The sequence below is a fragment of the Apteryx rowi genome, unplaced genomic scaffold (genome assembly GCF_003343035.1).
Source record: "Apteryx rowi isolate R43461 unplaced genomic scaffold, aptRow1 scaffold_222, whole genome shotgun sequence".
In the NCBI taxonomy this organism is placed as follows: Eukaryota; Metazoa; Chordata; class Aves; order Apterygiformes; family Apterygidae; genus Apteryx; species Apteryx rowi.
In genome coordinates this window covers 407,555-430,812 of record NW_020448553.1, presented here as the reverse complement: position 1 = coordinate 430,812, position 23,258 = coordinate 407,555, and the positions used below count along the sequence as shown (strand labels likewise).

Sequence of the window (23,258 nt, the reverse complement as noted above, 5' to 3'; positions counted from 1 at the left end):
AATGGAGCTAACATTTTTTTAGGGGGAAGGAAGACTGACTAGTGAATAGCCTTTGGTAATACAGATCTTAGGACTTCAGACAGTTTAACATGCTGTCACAGATTCCACTGTCAGAAATATGTTATTACTCAAAGAATTGTGACTTGTGAAAAGATGACATTAAAACATAATCCCTTCCAGTCATTTGTGATTGTTGGTCATGTGCAGGCTGAAGAACAAGGCAAATTTTCCAAAAACAGAAGCAATACTATTTTCCTAACTTTTTGTTAGCTCTCAACCTATATCATCCAGTAGAAGTAACAATTTTCTGTGCAGCACTATAAAAAAATTTTGTACTAGAAGTCCAAATGGATGAGAAGTTTTGCATTTTCTCTCTTTAGAGAAATCCCTTAGTTTATCTTCCTGAAGCTTCTTTATATCATTTGTTGCACTGCATTCCTCTGTATTTACCAACCATCTAGTTTTTTTTACTTTGAAATTTTCTGTAATGCCTTGCCTACAGTTGAGGTCAGACTAACAGATCTGTAGTCACCTGGAGAGGATTACCATTCTTCCCGATTCTATCATGATGCCAATGAGAAAAATTTTTACTAAATGAAGCTACTGTATGGGCTCTGCTTATAAAATTTGTGTCCAGCCAAAAGCAGTCATTCCTAGCCATGACAGCAGGCAGCCATGCCGGCCACCGGGAATGTTAAGGTCCAAGGAAACCAAAAAAGGCTCGAGTCAGTTGGCAACTTCAGAACAGGCTCTGAGGTTGATTAAGTGTTGTTTTAGCACTTTCCAGTCCATCTCTTCTGTGATTGTCAGGGTAGGAATGCTTATTTGCTCTCTCAAATATAGTTTCTAAACATGCATTACACTCTCCTCCCAATAGATACATTAAAAATCCTTGCTACAGAAGCCATGATTTTATGTGCCAGCTGTTTAGAATCTGGGAAAGAACAATATCCTGTTGTGCTTACTCGAACACAATRAACTGGCTCTTGCTTCTGCCCTGGATACCCTTTTTCCACACAGAATTCCAATTTCCATTAGTTTGAAGAAAAATAAGCCAAGCATTTATTTTGGCAGTAATGTTATGTACAAAATTTCATGCATTTATTATCATTACTTATTGGATATTAAGTGCCTAGATATAATAACTGCAATATTCATTTTGCTGCAGGCCAAGTATTTAAACCACTGTATGGTATTTCATAACTTGAAAAAGCCTTTCTGACCTTGTAGAACAAAAGACTGTTTTCAGAGTAGTTAAGAAGTAGTCAACTGATTTGGGGGGGAGAGAGTGTACACAGAGGAGCAGCTTGGGGGGACTCACTGATGCTGAAGCCTCATCACACTCAAAGTCTGCTTAAATTGAAAGTTAAAATGATTACACAACTCAAGGTAAACATCTTTTTATCCCTTGATAAAAAATAATATATATATATTTTTAAAGTCACATAATATAATTGCACAACCTTTTCCCTAAGTTTACAGGTCAGACTTCTGTTACTACAGGATTTCATGAGTTTACTGGATCTACATGGACATGTTCAGTAGGCAAGAGCGCATAAATCCTCTTTCTATTTATATTTGTCATAGTCTATAAATAAGAAGCAACTCTAGTGATTTTAATGCTGTTAATCTGAACATGCACTGGTGTAACGGTGGCTCTCTGAAGGGAGATCAAATAGAGATCACCAAACTGTCATTCAAAAAAGACAGCAACAATACAACATTGCTTTTACTGTAAAGATAAGAAATTTTCATTATAAAACTTCATAACATACTCTAAACAGTATTCCATATGCACAGCTTTTATCCCAAAGTCTCAACTATAACTTAATTTTGCCTTCAGTTGTGACTGTGAGCTGGCCAAGGCACACCTTCTGCTTTTCCTGAAGTATCCCATGAGAAAATTTCCTAATTTTTCTAGTGTTCCTGGAACCAAGGTAATCATCCCGGAGGTTTACCTGGACTAGGATGTTGCATAATATGGCATTAGAGGAGCCCTGAAAGCAAGAAGATCCGAGTGTGCCAAAGTAAGAGTTCCACCCCAGGGGCAGGAGACAGCCACTTTGCAGAACCCAGGTCCCCCTTTCCAYAATGCAATTTAGCCACGATCTGGCCACATTAATTAGTGGCTTCTATATGCTATCAACGTATACTTATTAGACACAAAGTAAATGACACACTATTAACAAGTGCATAGAGAAGCAGGATGAAAAAGAATGCTTTTAGTAAAAGAATTTGGTTTACAGGTTGGGGAAACTATGAATTAGCTAACACTACAATAGTAGTGGACAGCAGTATCTTGTTTACAATCACATTACTTTCTATTATGCTATCCATTGTTATACTGTTTCAAAACTAGTCAAAAACACATTTTCCCACGATAATGTGGGTGATGCCACTGTCTGATCAGCTGTCACTCATTTCCTCTCCTCAACATTAAAATCACAGTCTCAAGACCTGGATAGCAGAATTAGTCTACAAAAACTCTCATCACTATCATTTGTCTCAAGGTTTGTATTACTGACGAATGGTTTGAGAAAGGAAATTTGTCTGCCTTTCAGATTATTTCCATACTTGAAAATCCAAATTAAAAACATCTAACAGATTTAATTTATCCCTTAAGCAAGAACTTCATATACAGATATATATATTCTATACATGCACCTGTCTGCATACACATAGAGATATAAATTTTTTAAAAATTTAAAAATCCTGAACTACTAACATGCATTTTCAGCCATAAGCACTAACCTTAACATAGGAAATTCTTCAACACAAATTAAAAAAATAAGACCATTTAAGACTTCGGACTAAGGGACCCACAGTAGGTACAACATTGCATTTTTAAAGATTTGAAGCTCTGTAGTATCAAACCAAGTGTTATTTTTAGGACCAGAGGCATGAGCACACTGCCTGTGCAGCACACTGGCTAGCTAACTTGACTCACAGCTGCTTTGCATCACCATCCCAGCAGAAACGGTCTGGAATGTGCACTCTTATGCCCTCCACATTCCTCTAGGCACAGATACTCATTTTTCCAGCATCAGGCTTTTATAAGAAGTAATTTTTGAAAAACAGTGTTAAAAAGGAAATATTAACCTTAGCTTTAATTGTAATATAAACCAAAAGAACGGAAAAAAATTCTTGGAGAGAAGCTCACAGTAAAAGCTATTGCCATCAAATATTTTTCTGAAGGAGGTGGGGACCAAAAGCTGCCATTGTTAAAGACAGCCCTTAATTCCTACTGTTCCCAGTGGAGGAGAAGACGCCGGGCCCCGCGGTAAGGTGCTGGCCCTCCAGCCCTGCAGGCGTCAGAGGGAGGCACACCTACCGCAAATGAAGGAACATGCTTGTCGCTTTTCTGCCATCAGGAAAGATAGAAACGCTACGATGGACAGAAAGTACTTACTTCAAACTTGTAAGCTCAGGCCCCTTTTCTCATAAATATTTGGTATTTTTTTTCCAGTTCTATGTGGGAGCATATATGATCTTAAACTTGTGACTGAAAATGCAATCAATACCAGAGTATTTTTCAGGAAATCCAGTACGGACACCTCTGGCTAGTTAGAAGAAAGGGCTCAAGAGAGATTCAGCGAGTCACAGATAAAGCATAGCAGGCCTGTGCTTCAAACAAGTCAGCTTCCCCAGCATTACTCCTGGAAACAGCACTCCCAAGCTTCCCTGCTTGTTCCTGCTCTCAAGCCATTGTTATTCCTCTGCTGCCGTGTGTGTGTGTGTGTGTGTGTGTGGGGGGGGGGTCCTGTGATGAACCAATGCTAAAAATCAACCTGGCTGTAAACGAGCCGAATAAAAAGAATTTTGTTCATTTGGATCAGTTTGCCAGTCCTGTGCGCTGTGAGGTCACACGAGAGGGAAGGCGGCAGGAACATGCTTCTCTCTGCAATTTGTTAGCTTAAAACATTCAGACTACTAGCTAAAAACCGCAAGGTGAAAAGTGTTGTGTGCCGTCCAGATTCGATTATTAGAAAGTGCATAAAAGTTCATTAGAAATTTGTTGAAATTTAAATGAAATTTTATTTCAACTTCAATACACTGTAAAATAAAGTGAGAAATAATGATAACTTGTACTAATGACTGAACCTACCGCACACAAAAAATTTTTGCCATTTGTTTTTGCTGCCAACATTTAAGTACTTGAAATTAGAGTTTGCTGAAGTGCAAAACTGGCTTTGGAAAACTAACTTCTTTTGAGGCGCAGGAAGAACATTTTCTTCATTTCCGTTGATGCAGCTAGCAGAGCTGAATAGATAGGTCATACAGAGTTGAGAAACCAACTGGGAGTCAAAAAAGCAGAAAGACTTGTTTTCCTTTTCTGGTCCACTAATAAAAAAATGTTATGGAAGATGAGATCTAGTTTTGAAATTTTAAGGCATTTTAATGAGTTGAACTGACGATAGTCTTCAGATAATATTTCCTTTGTTTAAAAATATTACTGCATTAAATATGAAACTTGCTTTTATTAACTTATTTTTCCACTTTGTGTATCCAGGATATTTAAGGTTGTTTTGTTTAACTTCGGGAAAAAAATACTGGGTTAGTGCATTGCTTCTCAATTTACCAGAGCTTGACAAACGTGATTTAAAAAATGGTCCTTCCAATTAAAAATCATACCCTTGCCTGCCAGTCTATTCTCAGGAACCTTCAGAGAGGTGTATACAGTGTACCTTCCTACTTAGAAAGGCAATACCTACATTACAAATGCAAAAAGGGATTAAAATCAGTTATATATAAAAAATGAGTTGCTTGCTTACCAGTGTAAATTTTAATTAACCAATTTTCATTTAAATCATTCCATCCAAATTTATAGTATGGCATGCAGAAGTAGAACGGAAAAAGGATAGAAATAGATTCATTTTCTAATGTCACAAATTTTTCAGTCATTTTCAGACATAAGGGTTTTCACATATTGCTTAAAATTGGGATTAAAGTTAAGTCAACTGGAGAAGAAACACACAACATTCTCTACCTCGTCCACCCAAAAAACGCAAGCATGTAAGTACTTTATCTTAGGATGGCCGTTTTCATTTATGCCTCAAAGGCCTGCCTTAAAACTCAGTATACTTATACGCCTCAGCTCTTCAGGTTTGCTGAAAGAGAGCCTAGTTGGTCATATTTTTGGCTCATGCAACCTTTCAGATGTCTCAATGGATGAGATTTCTCTAATTCCCAAGTAAACAGAATTTTATTTATTCACAGCAAAAATGCACATGACTGCTAAATAAGTATGGAAGAAAACTAAATAATCTAGACTGTTTGGCTAAGAACTGCCATGCCTAAGCCTGAACAAGACTGAAAGTATACATCCTTGAAAAGAAAAGCAATCCTATTTCTTTTTATGACTGAAGTCTGGTACCACAAGCTTTCCAATATTTATACATTTTTCCCAGGTAAATTTACTTGTCAACACAAAGACACACCTACCAAGTTTTGCATTATTTATCAAATGCAAAACAGAGGTATCCTATCTCAGACACCCAGATATAAGAAAATAAAATACATTTACTCTAGTGACTCTAAATATAAAAAGACTCAACACTAGGTTTGTAGAATTTCAAAGCTAAAAACAATGAATAAATTCTGAAGTATATCTTGGGCTAAGCTTACACTTACAGTTAAGAATTTGATGATGATCTGAAGGTCAAGCCTATCAGCCAACCCTTTATATTGCAAACGCCAAAACTTGAATTCAGATAGTGGTAAACTAAAAGCACTACTGAACTTTCAAGAATGAAGTTATCCTTCCAATGCTTGTCTGTACTTCTCTTCCTTAGACTGAAGACTTCTTTGCAGGCTTCAAACACAGGAAGTCTGCCAGCAGTGTACATAACTTCTTCTCGTCTTTGGACCTTCTGTTTGTCTCCCTCCCACTTCTGCTATCTAGTAGTGGATAAGCCCAGAAGGCAAGACAACTCAACTAAAGCCAGTTTTCTGGAGAGCTGCACATAGCACAACATGAAGAATATGTTGTTTTTCTAGGTCATACTGAAGAAAAAGAATGGAGTAAAAAGCAATGTTATTACACCACAATATGTAAACTCAACAGGATATGGATTATTTGTACAGACCTGGTTGATTCAAGTGACCTCAGATACCAACAGATACCTTCAAAAGGAAAACTAAATTAATAAACACTCTAAAATCACATACCATCTATCTGTCAGTACTAAAAATAGCCTAGTATTAAACTGTTAAAATATTGAAGATGGATAAACAGATACCGTTGTAGTGCGATTACTGTCTGTCAGCTGAGTAGTACATATGCCTAACAGTATTTATCTGACTGAAAGATCTAGAAGCAAGGACTAATATTTTGTTTCATGTTTGTACACCACCTAGCAGAGGAAAGGTCCCCCACTTCTTCCAAGACAAGGCCTCCCAAGCACCACCTGCAACGCAAACAGTCAGTCATGACGCAAGCTCTAGTCAGCCCAATTCAAAGGCCCATGCAAACAACTGAGATGACTTATCCCTCTCCCGAGAGCCAGTCCTTGTTTCTCAACAGCTCAGTAATGAACTAAAACATACATCATGCTCACAGTAGGTGAAAAAATTTATAGGAGGGAAAAGACTGCAAGACACATTTCATTGGATCTGTGGGAAATCAGAATGAAGACAGTTGCCTTCACTGCTCTGCAGGACAGGCCACCTTTCTATGACATACAAAGACATGATACTCCTTGGGTGTTTTAAAACCTGTGTATTATCCCATCTGAAACCAGCCCACTTTGGCTTGCATGGCTACCTCTACTTCAGTGCGTTCAGAATACTACAGTATGGCTCATCCTTGAATAGATTTGCTAATGGATTATTTACAAGCAGTTTGTTATCTAAAGCTGAACTGTGAATTTGTTCAAATACCAGCAGAATTTGACATTCTTTAGTTCTAAACAGCTGTTAAACTATATAATGGTCATATGCATTCAGACTTGCTTTCCTCTACCTCCTTTTTATAAACAAAAGGACATGCTGTAAGGTGCTACTGTGAAACACCAGTATTAAGCACTGCAATGGAACTGAATTTTTGATATACCTATGCCAAAAAATTGGTCCTGCTTATATTCTCTGATAATTTAATTCAGTATCTCCATTCAGAAAACAGATATAAATATACAGGCACTATCAAAAGACCATAAGCTCCTTGTGATGGGTAATATAAATAAAATTTTGTAGGGTTTATATACTCTGACTCTGAAACTCCATAATTCAATCATTTTATCTAGTGCTCCTTTCATATTGTATTTAAACTTACACTATAAAGTTCTCATGGCCAGAATTTGCTATTATTTAAACTATACTGCACTACATAGCTTTATGCTGTTTACAATCCTTACCATTTGGTATAGGAATATATTGAAACTTTTATTTCAAATATGGTAATTTTGTCTATAGAGATTTTTTGCATGCATCTCTTTCCACATTTTTACGTTTTCTGTGTAGAAAAAGGAGACTGAACAGAACATATCAGAAACTAAAGTTTGATCTATTCCCATTGAAAGTTTTCATTAATTAGACTGGACTTAAAGAGCAGGTATTTAACTCTGAAGTACAGCATAATAACCTGTGCTACCTGCAGAATGCAGCCAACTCAGGGTTCTASAGCAGTAAGTACTGTACAAACAGAAGCAACAGGTTATTGTTGCAAAAATGTTGTAGGTCAAATGATTTCCATGATTTCCAAGTCTCACACTGATACTTAATTTTAACATCTTCTTTTAGTTTCTTCCTTAGATACAATGTATACATCTCATTCTACAAATAGCAAGCTTGGGATCCCTTTGTCTAATTCAGATGTCTAAAATCAGTTCAAAGCCTGTCTCAGAAGAAGAAATCTAAACCTGAAGAAACAAATCAACTGACTATATTTACTGGACTGCTATTGATTATAAATGAGAACTGAATATGACTAGTTTAGACGAATCCCACATGGAGAGTAGCTAAATTTCCTCAATGGTGAGGTGGAATTAAGGACAACATTAGAGGTACTTTTAAATTTTTAGTACACCTGAATATTATACATATGGAACACTAAATTCTGATAGTATATCACTTTGTTTCAGCATCTGAAAGTTAATAGTTTTATCAGGTCCTAATGAAGTTAAAGCTAGCTTTGCACTTGAAAAGTGTTACCAGTAAAACACAATGTAGGTCTAATTTATGTCAGCAAAAACTTGCACTTTTGCCATTGTAGCTTACTTCAGCTCTCATTAAATGGAGATATTGGTACAGGCTGTTTTGGAAGGAGTATGGTTTTGCCAGTTAACTGAAAACAGTAGGCACTTCTGTCTATCAAATATGCTGACTGGAAATCAGTTCCCATTAGAACCAAGCCTTGTACACCTGGGTCTTCAGTACCCGACCTTCCACAGATTTTTGGGTGCCCACTTTACTGTATTTCTGGTCTGATTTTCAGATGTGCTCAACAGAAGCACCTCCCATTGACTTTTGTTCCATTTGGGAAAGTCAATACTCCCAAGGACTAGGTAGAAGATATTTCTGATTGGGCACTTGAATATGAAGGTAAATCTTATCAATGGCCATCACCAGAAGTTTATTTAGGTCAGACTTTTCAAACTGAAGTAGTATTAATTGATGTTGAAATCTTTTTCCTATGGAAACCCTGTCAGTAAGTCAAAATAAAAATCCACAACATATGTATTAGGCAAATACTTCTGTAAATAAGTCAGCATTAAATGATGAATTTATATTTGACTAGTGTTACCCTGTAAGCCAATAATCTTGTTTTCCTATATAACATATATAGGTCAAATTGCAGCCTAAGGAAAGTATTAAAAGTATTAAAAAGCCAGTGACAAAAACCAGCAACAACTTTAACTTTAGAAAGTATGAATTTTGATATTTAAAGAATCTTTGGATATAACAAATGCTAAAGAGAGCCTGACAATTATACTATAAACACTATTGCCCAATTTCCCTTTCAGAACCTCTGGCCCACTAACTGTGACCAGCTGTAAGTTTTGTTGAAAAAAGGAACGATTTGCTAAAACTAGTGTCACTGCAATAATCCTCTTTTCAGTTCATGAGGTCATCTCAGCAAACCAGACATTTGTACTCTGAGTTCCTTGGAGGAAATGAAAAGTCCAGACCACAAGAAGAACTTAATGCTCCACTCAGAACAAAAAAAGCAATACATTTTCAGTGAAATTACTGAAGTGCTCATGTGGCTCTTCAACAGCATCTATTCCATCTTTATAAAACTGGTCATTCAAAATTTTTTTGTAGAATTTTTTTTAAAAGGAGAGTCCTTAAAATAAAAATGTTTTAGAACTCATAAATTACTGTATTTACTGTTTTATAAAAGCTATGGACAATTACAAGTATAATTTACCATTAAAGCATCCACTTCATTGTTAACACTTCAAAAGTATATCRAAAGCATTTGATGCAATAAAGAGGAAAAAATAATATCCGAAACATTAAGTAAATTATTTCAGCAAACAAATTTATATGAACTTGCAACATTTCTACCTTATTACTAATACAGATTGCCTTCTTTCCTTATGGCACTAATGTATCTGAATAGCCAATTGAATTTGGCAACCAAGGGCATTCTAACAGCGTGTGTAAGTATCCTCCTTACATCAATGTCTCGCGGCAAGCAGCAATACCAAAAGCAAATCTGGCACTAACTAGCTGAGACGGGGATGGGGAGTGGATTTTCATATGTGTTTTTACAAAAAAAAGAAAGAACACACCCACCAAGCAACCTGAAGACACTTCACTGGCATCTACTTACCTTTCAAATTGGTTGCTGTTTCAGCTGCCGCCAAAGCAACTCCCATTCACAAGCATATTGGTAAATAAAATCCAAAATCCAAACTGCTGGAGTCTGTTACCAGATCGTATTTATAACTTAACCAAGAAGCATCTGGAGTTTTTACACTGAGTTGTCAATAGCTTCTTAACCTCCTCTCCTCTTAATCCACTTTAACCTGAAATCAGCCTTTAAAAACTCCCCCTTTACAGGAAACAAGGTAGATGCCTAAGCATTTTCTCACTCTCTTCATTCTCCTCCCTCCTTAAGAAAACTTTGGTCTTCCCCAAACAAAAATTGCATTGATTGGAGGATTTAGCTTTAGGCTGCCTTAAGATTTAAGGCAATTCTTGATGTTGTAAATAGTTTTTACAACTATTAATAAAGCATCAGAGCAGCAGTACTTGCATAGGATGGGATTCATCTGACTAAAGAGGGGTCTACATCTAAGCCTAATGCCTCAGCTCATCTAACCGTCATGGAGATCTAGTCAAAAACAGACTGAGTCTAGAACAATCTCATCTGAGTTGAGCGTTTAAAAAAGGTCGTAAGATAATGCCCTTAAAGCACCCTTTTTCTCTCCAGTAACTCTAAATGGAGCTGAGAGTGACTAGTTCATCTCTAGGCTTCTATTATTGCAGAGGCAGGGTTGATTTCACTTATAATTCTTTCACTACTCCACTAACCAAATATTTGCAGAGCACCCACTTACTGAGAACTATCCACTGTGTAGTATGAATAATTTCTGGAGACTGCATAAGAGTCAGCAGTCTTTATCTTCAAAATATATTCTACCTAGCAGAGAATATAAATACAGATAGCCACATGAGTAAATACCAAAAAAGCATGTGCAAAGGTGCTAGAAAAAAACATCAGTCCTGGAAATACCCACAATAAGTAGAAGGCCTGTGAGCAACTGCTCTTTTCGCAAGAACTAAACCTACACAATGGCTTTGAACTAGTAGTAATGTTCACTGCAGGCTGATGAGGGGGAAGAGAAGGAAGAAAGAAAAAAGATAAAAAATGCAAAGCCTCAGTTTTGGTCTGTTATACTTAACTTGATGTGACTTTTATATGTAAGCATATATCTGTCAACACACTTCAATATGAAATATGCAGTGTTACTGACAGACGTCTTCATGGCACTAAATCTACATCTGAATTATCAGTCATTTATACTGTAAATAGCTTGAGACATGGTCTCTTTTTAAAGCAGCATATTATGCTTCCTGAACATCTTTCTGAAGTTTTAAAAATGTATTTTATAATCAGTCACAGATTGTTATCTAGTTTCTTCATAGAAGGACAGGTAGTGAAAAAGAAAAAAAAAAGCCATTAGCCAAAATAATGCTAGATTGGAAAGAGCAACTAGCAAACACATTTATACCACTGACAAAGTATTTCTTTACTTCTGAAGTCCTAACCATCCCAGACGACTTTCCATCCCATGTGAAAAGAGTCTGTTTTATTACTACATACTTATTACCATACATCATTCCCATGCAAGATCTTTTCTATTTCATGCACTAATTCAAACCCACTCCCACTATAATTTTAAGAAGGCTCCCAAATATTTTGCATATGAAATTCCAGCCATGCTATTTAACCTAAAATCACATCCACAAATTGAATTTAGTGAGATTTTTATGTTCATTAGTCAGGAAAGCTGAGTTGCAAAAAACAGTGTTGCCATTCAAGGAGAAACCAAGTTTTTCTTAGCTGTCATTGTCTGGGTGAAAATGTTTGTTTGCAGCAGGAGTGTTAACCACGAGAAATGGTTAACGAACTGACGGAACTGAACCACCTCCTTAGGAAAAACTTGACAGGGCTTGGATCAACTCTTACAGAAAGCAACACAAACATCTCTAAGAGCACAAAGGCAAAAAGCTGCTGTCGCGTTTGTGAGGGAACATTTAGCTAGATGGTGATGAACAGCAACGTGGAGAGCAGGCTTGTGCAAAAAAAACAACTAATATTTTCTTTTTCTGGAAAAAAAACCACTACACTCAGCCTCCAGAAGCAGAGATATAAATTAACAGAAAAGTAAGTATGTAACAGTGCTAAAGTTCTAAAAATAGTTTCTATGTGCTATGCGAATAATTACCTGATTATGGGTTGGATTTCCTCTTTGAAGAGACAAGAGCAATCTCAGAAGAAAGAGGGAATTCTGTTCATAATGCAGGATTGCTTATGGTACAGTTCCAAAAAAGATTGATGCCTTCGGACAAAGTGGGATTCAAATTCAAATACTTTGATTTCCTCCTCCCACTCCCTCCCAAATTCTATTCCGCAGAAAGCCTCAGCTTGGCTGTGATATATAAATATGTGGTTATGGAACGCATAATCAAGATCAGTGAGCAATATTATGAAAAGTGCAAAGGCTACAGGCAGAAAAAAGATTCCTCACAGTTGCTTTTTGGCATTCAGGAATTGTGACTAATTGAGATTGTGTCTTTTTTAAATACATGTCAGGGTCTCTTCCAAAATAATCTTTTGCTTTTCTGCTGAAATACCACTAATCAGAAAAAGAACAGATTAAACTAATGTCACAACAGTTTTTTGTGGATAGCCTTCCCTTTGCTCATAAATACTACACCAAGACATTGGAATCAAGACAAAAAAGACAGAACTTTCAGAATAGAAAGAAAAAACCCAAAACAATGTTTTTATCTATTAGAAAAAAGATTTACTGTTTTTTGCACAATAGAACTGGTGTCAATTTCAATATTCAGTTTAAGGCTAAACTAAAGATCATACAAAACGCACGGTGTAAGTTATTTTAAGGACAGGACGTTCTAAGCAAAGGATTAGTTTGCCTTTGAATAGAATCAGAAATTAGGTACTCAGGCATGTAATAGTTATTAAGACACCATTACTGTTTCTGAATTTGAAGTAACTAGACCTGTGGGTGTCACAGCCAAAATATAGCAGACCATTGTGTCCTTTGGACAGGTGAGGAAGGAAAGCATTTAAACGTCAGCTTTGCTACCATAACAATACATCTTAACAAGCGATTCTCAAAACAAGAGATCTGCAAAACCTTTATACTGTCTTTTAGTTAGCATTTTGTCATGGAAATGTGAAAAACACAGTGTATTCCGAAAAGAACTTTAACATATTTGAAAAAAGCTCTTCCAACAAAAGGGAATATGATATGAAAAAATTTGGAGCAGACAAAGAAGCTTTTCCTTTTTTTGGTTTACAGCCAACATCTATATCCACAGGGGAAAGGACTGCATTAGCTACATGAAATAAGAAGATGGACTACACGAGCTGAAGGACATGAAAAGGTTTGCCATGTCTCCTGATAACAGCCAGTAGTACAAGAAAGAATGCCTGGTCTTTATGTTACAAGCCGCTGCTGAGATTTACGGGGCTTGACTGCCCTCTCATTTGAAACACTGTGAATCAAAAATGTCTTCACTGATGTCTGTGGAGTTGCCTCATAAAACCACTGAAATAGGGAGTTAAACTCACAGCGTTTATCCTCTCTGTATCCAAGAAAATAAGATCTAAGCTGCAATATTTAAACTACTGTAACTTAATGGAAATTCCCACTGACTTTGACAAGTTAACAGAAAGAAAAGCCAACTACAAATAAATTAAATGTTGGAGAGAGAAACTTAGAGATAGGAGGGAGGCTAGCCAAAGAAAATCCAGGGAAAAAACAATGCATCAGTGGGACACTCAACCTGAAACATCTATTTCTGGAGTTACAAGTTGTTCTGGGTAAAACATCTGCCCAAGTATCTTTGTAGTCTTGCATATGCCTCTAACATTAATGGAAAAAAAAAAAAGCTTATGTATTCTTTCCTACAGTAATTTTAAAGGAAACAAAAGGAGACTGACCAAAAATACAGGTACAGTAATTCTAGACTGTAAATAAAGCACTGTCAAATTCAACAAAAAAGAGCATTATTCTTGCTCCAGTCTTTTTTGAACTAAATCTTATTATTGCAAGGAATAGCTAAGTCAGCTGCTTTCTGCAAATTAAATTTAACTGCTTTTGTATAAGTTAAAGAACTAAAATCCAAAAGTCTAAATAGGAGGAAATGGTAGAGGGCTCTCACAAAGGTTTGCCATATTTTTCCTGAAAATCATTTGCCATGTAACTCACTTGCTATGTGGGTATCCCAGGTTTTTCTGAGCTACTAGCAGTCCCAACATACTTTGAGTAACAGTTCCCCTGAAGCATAGCTCAGTGCAGCGGAAGCTAGTCACAAGTCTCTGAAAGTCAGCAATCAAGAGGATCTTATAGGCTATTTAGAATTTCAGCAACCTCTTTCTAGGGAGAAAGCACAATTTTCCAGGTCTCTAAGATTACTACAGATGAGACTGTTGTTCTTACTACACTATTCATGACAAGGAAAATACAGTGGCTTGGACAACTAATGTGAGTCTGGTGGGTGATGGCAGTTTTGTGAGATTAACTGCATAATTTAAAAGAAAAAGCTACCACAGTGGGAATGACATGACATTTCTTAGGAAGATGGTTGTGCTCATGTGGGATTTCTAAACTTCATTAATCCTACAGACCTCGCTCTATTTATTACAACCTTAGCCTGCAAACCATAAAAATAAAGACGTACTTTGTGTGCTCCAGTGCCTGAACAAACCATCATGTTTTCTAAGCAGTTATATGAAAAAGTTCAGAATATTAAGATTTTAAGGACTACTGCCCAGTTTTCTTCAAACCTATATACTTACTAGCACGTAACAGCAAGATTCGTATGCCCCAGTGTTTCACCTTTCATCCTTGGAGGCTCTGCTTACCCTCTATAGCCAGGTAACCAAAGAAATCTCTTTACTGGTTATTTGTATCACAGAAWGTAACTAACTTTTACAGGCTGTGACACAAATCCATAGAAGACCAACAATATATGACAAGCAACTGGGAGGCTTGAAACTCCTGAGCGATACCTGCTTTGAATTATAACTGCACATTATCTCAAACGTTTCATAGCATATAAAAAAGGGAAAACCTTAAGGAGGATTAAATAGGTGAAGGGGTAAAGATTAAACTGTCAAGCAATGAAACACCACCTACTAAAATATAAACTACCACTACTGAGTGAATTCACTTTCAGGACAGCAAGTTCACTCTTAAAACATCTACTGCCAAAAATAGGAAAGGTATCCTTTTTCATTTACATCCTCTGTCTCAACATCCACTACTCTCAGGAAGAACAGGGGACTACATGGATCTTTGGGACACAGCAGTTTTCATGCTAAAGCTCTGATTTGCCTTTGCTCCTTAAACACAGTTACTGCATCATTAATAAATTCTAACTTATTTGGGTTTGCAGAACACTAAGGTTATTAGTTATTACACACTATTATACACCTAGAGAAGCAAAAAAGTCCATTGTGTTAAGAAAATGAAAAGTAGGATTGAGGCCACACAAGTGTATAAATAATGCCGGGAAGGAGGAAAAAAGAGGGGAAGCACGATCAGCAAACTTTTCTCTTCCTCATTGCATCCCATGTTTTATTATCTGGCAGGAGACCTGTGGTGAATAACAGGGAAATGAAGAAAGGAAAGGTATTTACAGAAGGAACAGTTGCACATATAGAAGCGAAGTTCAGGCAAACAGAATAACAAATTGAATTTTTTTCTGACATCACATGAGAAGAAAAAGTGTGTAAAACTTTTAAACTCTTCACTTACAAGCTTTATAAGGAAGGAAAAAGCAGCACAGATTACATCATTACTGTGATATACCATTTGGTTAACTAGCATTTCTAACCCCTAAGGAAATGGTAAAAGTGGGAAATGCATGCTATTTCAAGTGAAAAGGAAGAACTATGCAGTAGGTTTTTCTTAGGTGTTCTTTGCTCAGTTATCTCCATCTCCAAGACAGAGATGCTTAAAAGCATGAGAAACCCTTTTTGTACAGGTAATTTAGAAGTTAAAAGGTAGTCACAACCAGCTATCAGAACAAATATTTACATTCCTTTTTTGATTACAATGGATATTGAGGATAGAGTTCATAAACTTAATATGCAGTTAGCATGAATAAGGATTGCATCTTGACCTACTCACTGGGATATTTCATGTGAGCAAAGACTTTTTGATTCATGAAAGTTTCCACAGCAAGACGCTCATCTGGCAACAGCTTGTTCTTTTCTTTTTGGGGGTGATGGAGGGGACAGATGAGGGAGAGAAAAATATAATTTAATGTGATCTCCTGTGCAATAATCAGAAATCTTCAATAACACTCCCAAGCGTGCTCTCATGGCAGTATCAATTTCTGCTGCAAGAATCCATGCTATTGTACTACAGAAAACATATTTTATTTACTAAAGGACAAAATCCATCAATCGATACAATCAATTGACTGAACAATTGATAACCAGTGCTCTGCTCCAGTTCTATCAGTTCTATTCAAATCTCAACAAGCTATTTAACTTGGAATTTAGTATTCCCTATGGTTTTGGGTTTAAGTTTCCACAGAAACTTGTAAACAAATTACTTAGTACGTTAATAGTTGTTTAGAATTAAGTGAAGCTTATGCCACAGCTGACTCATTGTCTGTGAGTCTCAATATTTAGGGTTTTAAATGAGATTTCAATGCAAATTATTGTCGGTTAGAATTCTTGCATGAAAAGCTTCAAACACCTCCTTACACAAGGATGTTTTATCATTGTAACAGGATCTGTGCTAGTCATTCCTGTCTCGGGAGGAACATGGTGTCATTAACAGTCACACACAGCACTGAGGCTGCATAAACAGTCATGCTTGTCCAGTTTCTGCTCTTTTTCCATCACTGCAGAAACAACTCTGGCATCTAGGCTAATTTACATGTTAAAAATATTTTAAGTGCTGCTTTGTAAACTAGCTGTCTTCAAATTCTCCTATCACAGAGGGATATTCTTCAGAATATTCATCACTTGTACAAAAGCACTTAACGGAGTCACAAGAAAGTTGTTATAGCTTTTATTTATGCTCTGTTTAAAACTCTGCCACAATATTATTTTAATCCAAATTGTTCACCATAAAAAAAAATTGAAGATCGGCTTCTTCTTAATGGCTCATAAAACCCACACTATAAACAATCAGTAACAAAATTAGATTAAAATGCTTTAAGGGCAAACATACAGAACTCTAATTCTCCCATTCAAGATAGCAAATTCCAGTATAAAGTGGACTACAATTTAAAATATAACCATGGTACAGTCTGACTCTTTTCCACTTAAAGGAAAAAAAAAAACCAACAACCCAAACTTTGAGTCAGATGCTGTCATAAGAACTATCCTGTATGGACAATAAATTCCCAGTAAAAATCAGCTGAGAAAATACAACAGAATGTGATGCTTTTGTTACGATGTAAAATTTCTGTTAAAAAAAGACAATACTGATCAATGAGCACTGCCAAAACAAGTTAAACCTTCTGCACACGGACTAAAACATACACCTAATGAGAACTAGTGATACTGGACACCACCACCACCCAGTCTGCACCCTCAGAGGCTCCTTTCCCCTAGACAGAGGGAAAGTGGCTAACCCATGCTTGTGCATTAGTATATTGAACTGAACTACAGTGGTTGCCACAAATCTGGCTTCATCTTTAAACTAAAAGATCTACTGAATAGCTGTAGTATGAGCATGAAAGCTCTTCCAACAAAGGTGACAAGTCTTAAGCCTGCTGCAGTTAGTTTGACAAACTAGCTCTGCAAGAAGCCATGGGTCTTTCACATTCTTGAAGTATCTTATTAGTAAGAAGAAATGGAAAATAAAACTTTCCTAATCAACACCTGGGGTTCTACAGAGCAATGTCTGATTGTTTTGTTAGAGTACTTCGGCTTTCACTTCCCTCCCCCCTCTTCTCAGTCATGAAGAAGAGAAACTGAAATAAGAATTAGCTATGCTCATCACTGTGCTTTGCCTATTGACACCAAAATTTTTGGGTCATTTCAAAAGTATAACACTTAGAGAAGACGCAAGAGCCCTCAAATGCTTTGCTGCAAATTGTTTCCTGGAGTTCAGAAAAAGGCTTGCAAAGAATACCAACTTTAATACTTCTTTTCTTCCAAATCTAGTAGACAGAAGCGGAGTCCACTGACTCATTTCAAATGTTACTAAATGATTATTATCAGAGACATAAGGCTGGTCTGAATTTCAAATGGTAAGTATAAGACACTACGCTCATGATTCAGTTCTGCTTTTCTTGATTAGTGGTTTTTCAGCAGGAGATTGGATAAAGGAACTACATACTAACCATCTTAACACACTTATTACCCTGTTCTAGCAATATGAGCATTTTTGGTTCTGCTGAAATATTAAATATTGGTCAGTGCTTTGTGTTTTTGCGAGTCACTTGTAAGTGACTCATAAGTGTCAAGCATTTTTAGCAAGGGAAGAAAAGATTATTCCTTAGGAAGAGATACAGCTTTCCTTTCTCCCTATCTTTATATAGGGCCATATATGTCTTAGAAACACAGATCCACAGTTTGTGTTTGCTCACAGTCCATCAAGAACTGCCCCTGCCCTCCTTCCTCCAAATTAGAGTATGTATTTTTGGGTTTGGAGGTTCCTGCGCGTGCTTCAATTATTTTGCAGTTTAATGTGGCAGCTTCACACACCAATACATCAGCTATGTCTTTATTATGCCCTTTGATATTCATCATTGCTTTTAGTAGGCTTGTGTAATGCTACAACCACAAGAACAAAAGTATACCACTTAGAGAAGACGCAAGAGCCCTCAAACACTTTACTGCAAATTGTTCTCCAGAGATCTTTCAGAACTAACGTAATCAGGCAACAATTTAGATGCTCTTAACCTTAGCCATGTTCTTAGCTGATCATTGCAAATGCTGCTAAGAAATTCTGAAAGTTCAACAAGATTCACTGGGAACATTAGAATAGCCCATCCCTAGACAAGAAAGGTGGAGAAGATGCAACAAGAAGGATGAAGGTCATGAATACTTACAATATGTTATCAATAGGAATATTTTTAAAAGTCCCAGAGGAAATACTAGCTTCTCCTACAGGACACGTAGTACCCTGCAATAAGTATTATCAGCATGACTAAGAGTCCCAAACGTAAGATAATTTTCTTTTTTGTGTAATAAAGCCCACACAGTTCTTATTCTTCTGTATACCTCCCTGCTTGCAGAAAGTAGGTTTTCATAAATAAAGATACTTGGACTAGAAAACCCTTCCCTTGACAAGAATGGGGGTCTTAAACTATTTTTTAAAACTTCAATTTCACTGACAACTTCACCTGTCAACAATAAAGGAGAGGCAAGTTACACGTTCACCATCTTCCAGAAAGCTTCTGTAGGGAAATTAGCAATATATGGCTCAACCCAAGTTCTAATGGAAGGGGTAAGAGTTAAAAAAGCAAGCAAGCAAGCGAGCAAACAAACAAACCAAGTTGATTTTATGCCTTCACACTCTCAGATTTCATTCACTCACCCCCACATACTCCCAAGCAACATGACACTGTGTCCATCAAGTCATTTGGCCACAGACGGAGACCTTCTGTTTTATCCTCCTCATGTTTCTGGGGTTCTTGATTGGTGATAAAAAATGGATTTTGGACAGATCTTTCATATCCTTTAGGAATGATAAGGTGTTATAGGGAGGTCCCTTTGCCTCAAAGTCATTCTGATCTGAGCTTCTGTAAGTGCTAGCTCAGGCTGCTTGCCTGTTGTCTCGTCTTCCTTGTTTGGAATATGCGTTTGCTTTCCTCCTTGGCTAACAGGAAAAGGACTAGCATATGTGATATCTTGCAGCTTTCTTACAATCCTCCTGGTGTTAGGATGCAGGGTTGTCCAACCACCAGTCATCTGGGCTATAGGCTTATCAGGGAACAGGCCTTTTGATCTTGTCATAAACAACACATTCTTTAATTTTACGGCCAGGAGTGCTGCCCTTTGTTATCAACACAGGTCTTTTTTTTTTTACCCTTTGTTCTGCTGTTTTCTCTGGTGCTTACCACACACATTTCTATTCAGATTGCATTCATATCAATCTTAGTAATTTTGTTACACATTTCCGCACTTCCACAGCTTTTTCAAAAGGCATGACTACAAAGTTCATACCTAGTTGAGCTTAAAGGCTTTTAAGTCTCTAAGACAACATCAAGCTTCTCTGTGAACTAATTTTGATACAGCAGGGAGACAGAAAAACAAAACACCTTGTTTTTTCTCCTCTTGTCTCTGCCTCTAAAATCCCCATAATACATATACACACTACTTCAATCTGAAAACCATATTTGGGATTTCACAACAACCACCTGAAGTTCTGAAGCTCATTAGCTGGTAATAAAACAGTAACAGATGAGAGAAAGAGACTGTCTCAGAACAGGAAGCCCTGAAGTCCTAAGCAGGACTCCGGAGTCAGCACTATTTCAGGAACTGAAATTACATAATTCCTTTCATACTACAGTTTCATCCTAAACCTAGCTAGGTTGTTGCACAAAAAATAAAAAAAAGACTGCAGGTCACAGCATTTTTTTTAATTTTTTTTTTTATCAGAAGCAGTTTTTTTAAATTCAGAATTTGTGTAATGTACATTTGATGGAAACTGAAAACAGTTTAAAAGTGAATAAACCCACCAGCTAAAGATAACTTAAGCAATCTTGGTTGTACTTTAATAACTTAAAAAAAAGTATTTACTTTTAAAGTCATCTGTGCCTTGCTATCCAAACTGGTTCCTTTTCATCATGATCTCTCAGGATTCTAGAGGCAGCAATTTTCACTCTCATACCTCAGATTTATTCACCTACGGAGCAACAAAGAAAAACTCTTCTCAACTCTGAATTACCTAGTTGAATAAGTTTAAAAAAGAAAAAACACAAAAGAGTCCTCTTAACACCTATTTTGAATTTTAATTACTGCAGCTACCATATTGTATGGGAGATGCCTGTTTCCTTGAGTCACTGACTGGGGTGAAGGCAATAGGTGATGCCTGTATTGAAATTTCCTTCTGAAGATGCATCTGGCTCCTCCAAAAATTACTTTTAAAGCTTTGGGCAAAACCTGTTTTTTTCTTTCTCTACCACACATTCACCTCCCCAGATACTACAAAAACTTCCCCCTTCTGTGGGGGGAGCCCTAGCAAGCAGTAGATCTTAAAGTGGCTGGATTACAGAGTCCTAATTGCAAAGGCAGGTGGCAGTCAAGGGGGATGCACGCCTGGGAAGTGCCTTCACATCTACACTTTAAATAAAGCAAACGCACATCCAAGCCACACTTTGCTCCAACGCACTCTCATGTCATGTCAGATCCAAACTCTGGGTCCAGACAAAGCAGCTAATTGTCTGTTTGGCAGCACAGACAGATCTGGGACAAGAAGGTAGTGCTAGAAATCATTTTTATACAGAGCTAGGAGGAAAAAACCAAGTCCCTTGTGTTCCCATACCCATCAGCAAATGTGCTGAATGAGAATCAAAACTCCATTAGGATCTGTTAGCCCTACTGATTTAACTGGAAACTAGATCAAGCCTTCAATATCGGATTCTATAACTAATGCTTTCTATCACTTCAGTCCCAACCATGGCTTGTTTTATATAAAAGCCATAGTACATATTGTCATAGTAAGCATCATTTTGCTGTTTTTGAAGTTCTCACTATATTTATATCCAATAATGGCAAACACATGTCAAATGGGAATATAAATCTATCAGAGAAAATAGGACATACTTACACTCCAGCCACACACTTCATTCTTCTACTCCGACATGAAATTACATGATCATTTACATGAAGTGAAGAAATTTGCATTTCACTGCAAAATGACAATACTGCTGTAACTTCATTCACAGCAAGAAATACAGGCAAAAGATTAAAGTCCTCAAATACGAAATGGGAAAATGTTCAAAAATTAGGATATTATGCTTTTAATATTAATAGCTTGGATTCTACTTTTACACTTTCAAGCTGATAGGGCATGCTGCTAGAAAGACACAGGCATCACTGACAATCAGGCTAACGTGCACATTCTGCCAAAAATCTTATTTAAATCTATGACAAACCAAAGACAAAGACAACCATCGCTTGCTGCATTTCATTTCCCTGTTGTTGTACTGTGAGCACTTATCTCACTGTTTGTTTTATTCAATCTTCCCTTGATACATAAGTATCTAAAATGGTATAGTTGCAAGAGTTTAAAAGTTTGTATTATCTTCAAAACACAAGAGTATGTCCCCCGTCCCCCCCCACCTTCTCAAGACAACTAAATAACTTCCTTCTGTTATTGTGGAAACCTACAGAAAGAACCCACCATTGTTACACACACTACATAAAATCCTTACCGGTTCCAGCAACGTAAGAAAAGCTGCTACTATTGAATTTTAAAGGACAGCTACATCGGGTTAAAGTAACTAACTCCCACTATTTTATGACAAGCCTTATTGTATTAGAAAGTTCCAGTTTCTAGGATCACTGTGAGAATCTGTTTTTACATAAAGAGCAAAGGTAAAATGTCTAATCCACACATTTGCAGAAAGAAGTCCTATTATATAATCCATAGAGGTTTGAAGCTAGAAACAGTCTCCAAATGAGTCTTAATTCTTTTCCCAGGTCTTATTTTCATACATCTGGGAACCAACAGTGTCACTCTTACTGTTTCATTTTTACATTTTTCAAATGGAAGCAGGCGCTCAGTGCTATGCAGGCAGTACGAACCCGAAGGCAGCTTAACAGTGTGATGATTTCCTTCCATGTTTCGAAGAAACACTTGTTTAAAAACTGCTCCATTTCACTTTTCAAACAGTCTCCTTTATCATTTGTAATGTAGTCTTTTCAAATGACCCAACTTTCTGGCTGCATTTGCCTTGTGCATTCAAATAATTTTCTAGATATAAGATTAATTCAGATCCTTAAAAAAGCATAAGTAGGTTTTAATGTTTAATATTTTTAGCTTTAGGGAAAAGGATGTCTGCAAGAGGAGTATCCCCCCCAACCCTACTTTATGTAAAATCATTAAGATTTCTTCAAATTGGCCCTTAGAAACACAGTTGGGGGGGTGTTGTTTTTTGCAAGATATAGGGTAGGAGGAAGAGAAGGGTAGGAGGAGCAAGAAGAAACTTGTTTTGTTGCTTGTTTGTTTTTAAATCAAAGTCAAACAGTTCTGCTGGGCAAGTATTAGTGCAGCCACAAGTAACGTGCAATAGATGAGACCTCTTAATATATTTTTCATTCCATATGCTTAAAATCTCTGCGCTATGAACAGTATTGTTATCTAAGCATTTCCAAATTTAGTTCACATGATCTCCAAAAATGGAAACAAGCCATCTGAATACTTTAACCATCTAGTAAATTGAACGGGTGTCTTCTGTTCAGGTTTTAGGTAAAGACTGGAAAGCATTTTTTGAGAGTAGAGGCTAGTCTTTTAATGAACTCTGTTTTCTTTGAGGTGTTTGAACCACGAGTCACTGCCCTGAGCTCTTACACGTGCCTCTCAGGTGTGAAAGTGGCATTACTCAGCTTTGGATCAAAGAAATGAAAAAACCAAACA

General features: G+C 36.8%; 1 protein-coding gene across 3 annotated transcripts in view; it reads right to left on the bottom strand.

The window, feature by feature from the left end:
• Positions 1-23,258, bottom strand: part of PIP4K2A (phosphatidylinositol-5-phosphate 4-kinase type 2 alpha) — a 109,511-nt gene that overhangs the window by 66,150 nt on the left and 20,103 nt on the right. Inside the window, exon 1 of one of the 3 annotated variants that reach the window (XM_026064961.1) lies at positions 20,417-20,439. The exons of the other annotated variants lie outside the window; for them this stretch is intronic. Coding sequence (XP_025920746.1) covers positions 20,417-20,428 — 12 coding nt within the window. The 5' untranslated portion in view covers positions 20,429-20,439. Of the gene's footprint in view, positions 1-20,416; positions 20,440-23,258 lie in introns of those variants that run through there. 3 annotated transcript variants of the gene reach the window in all.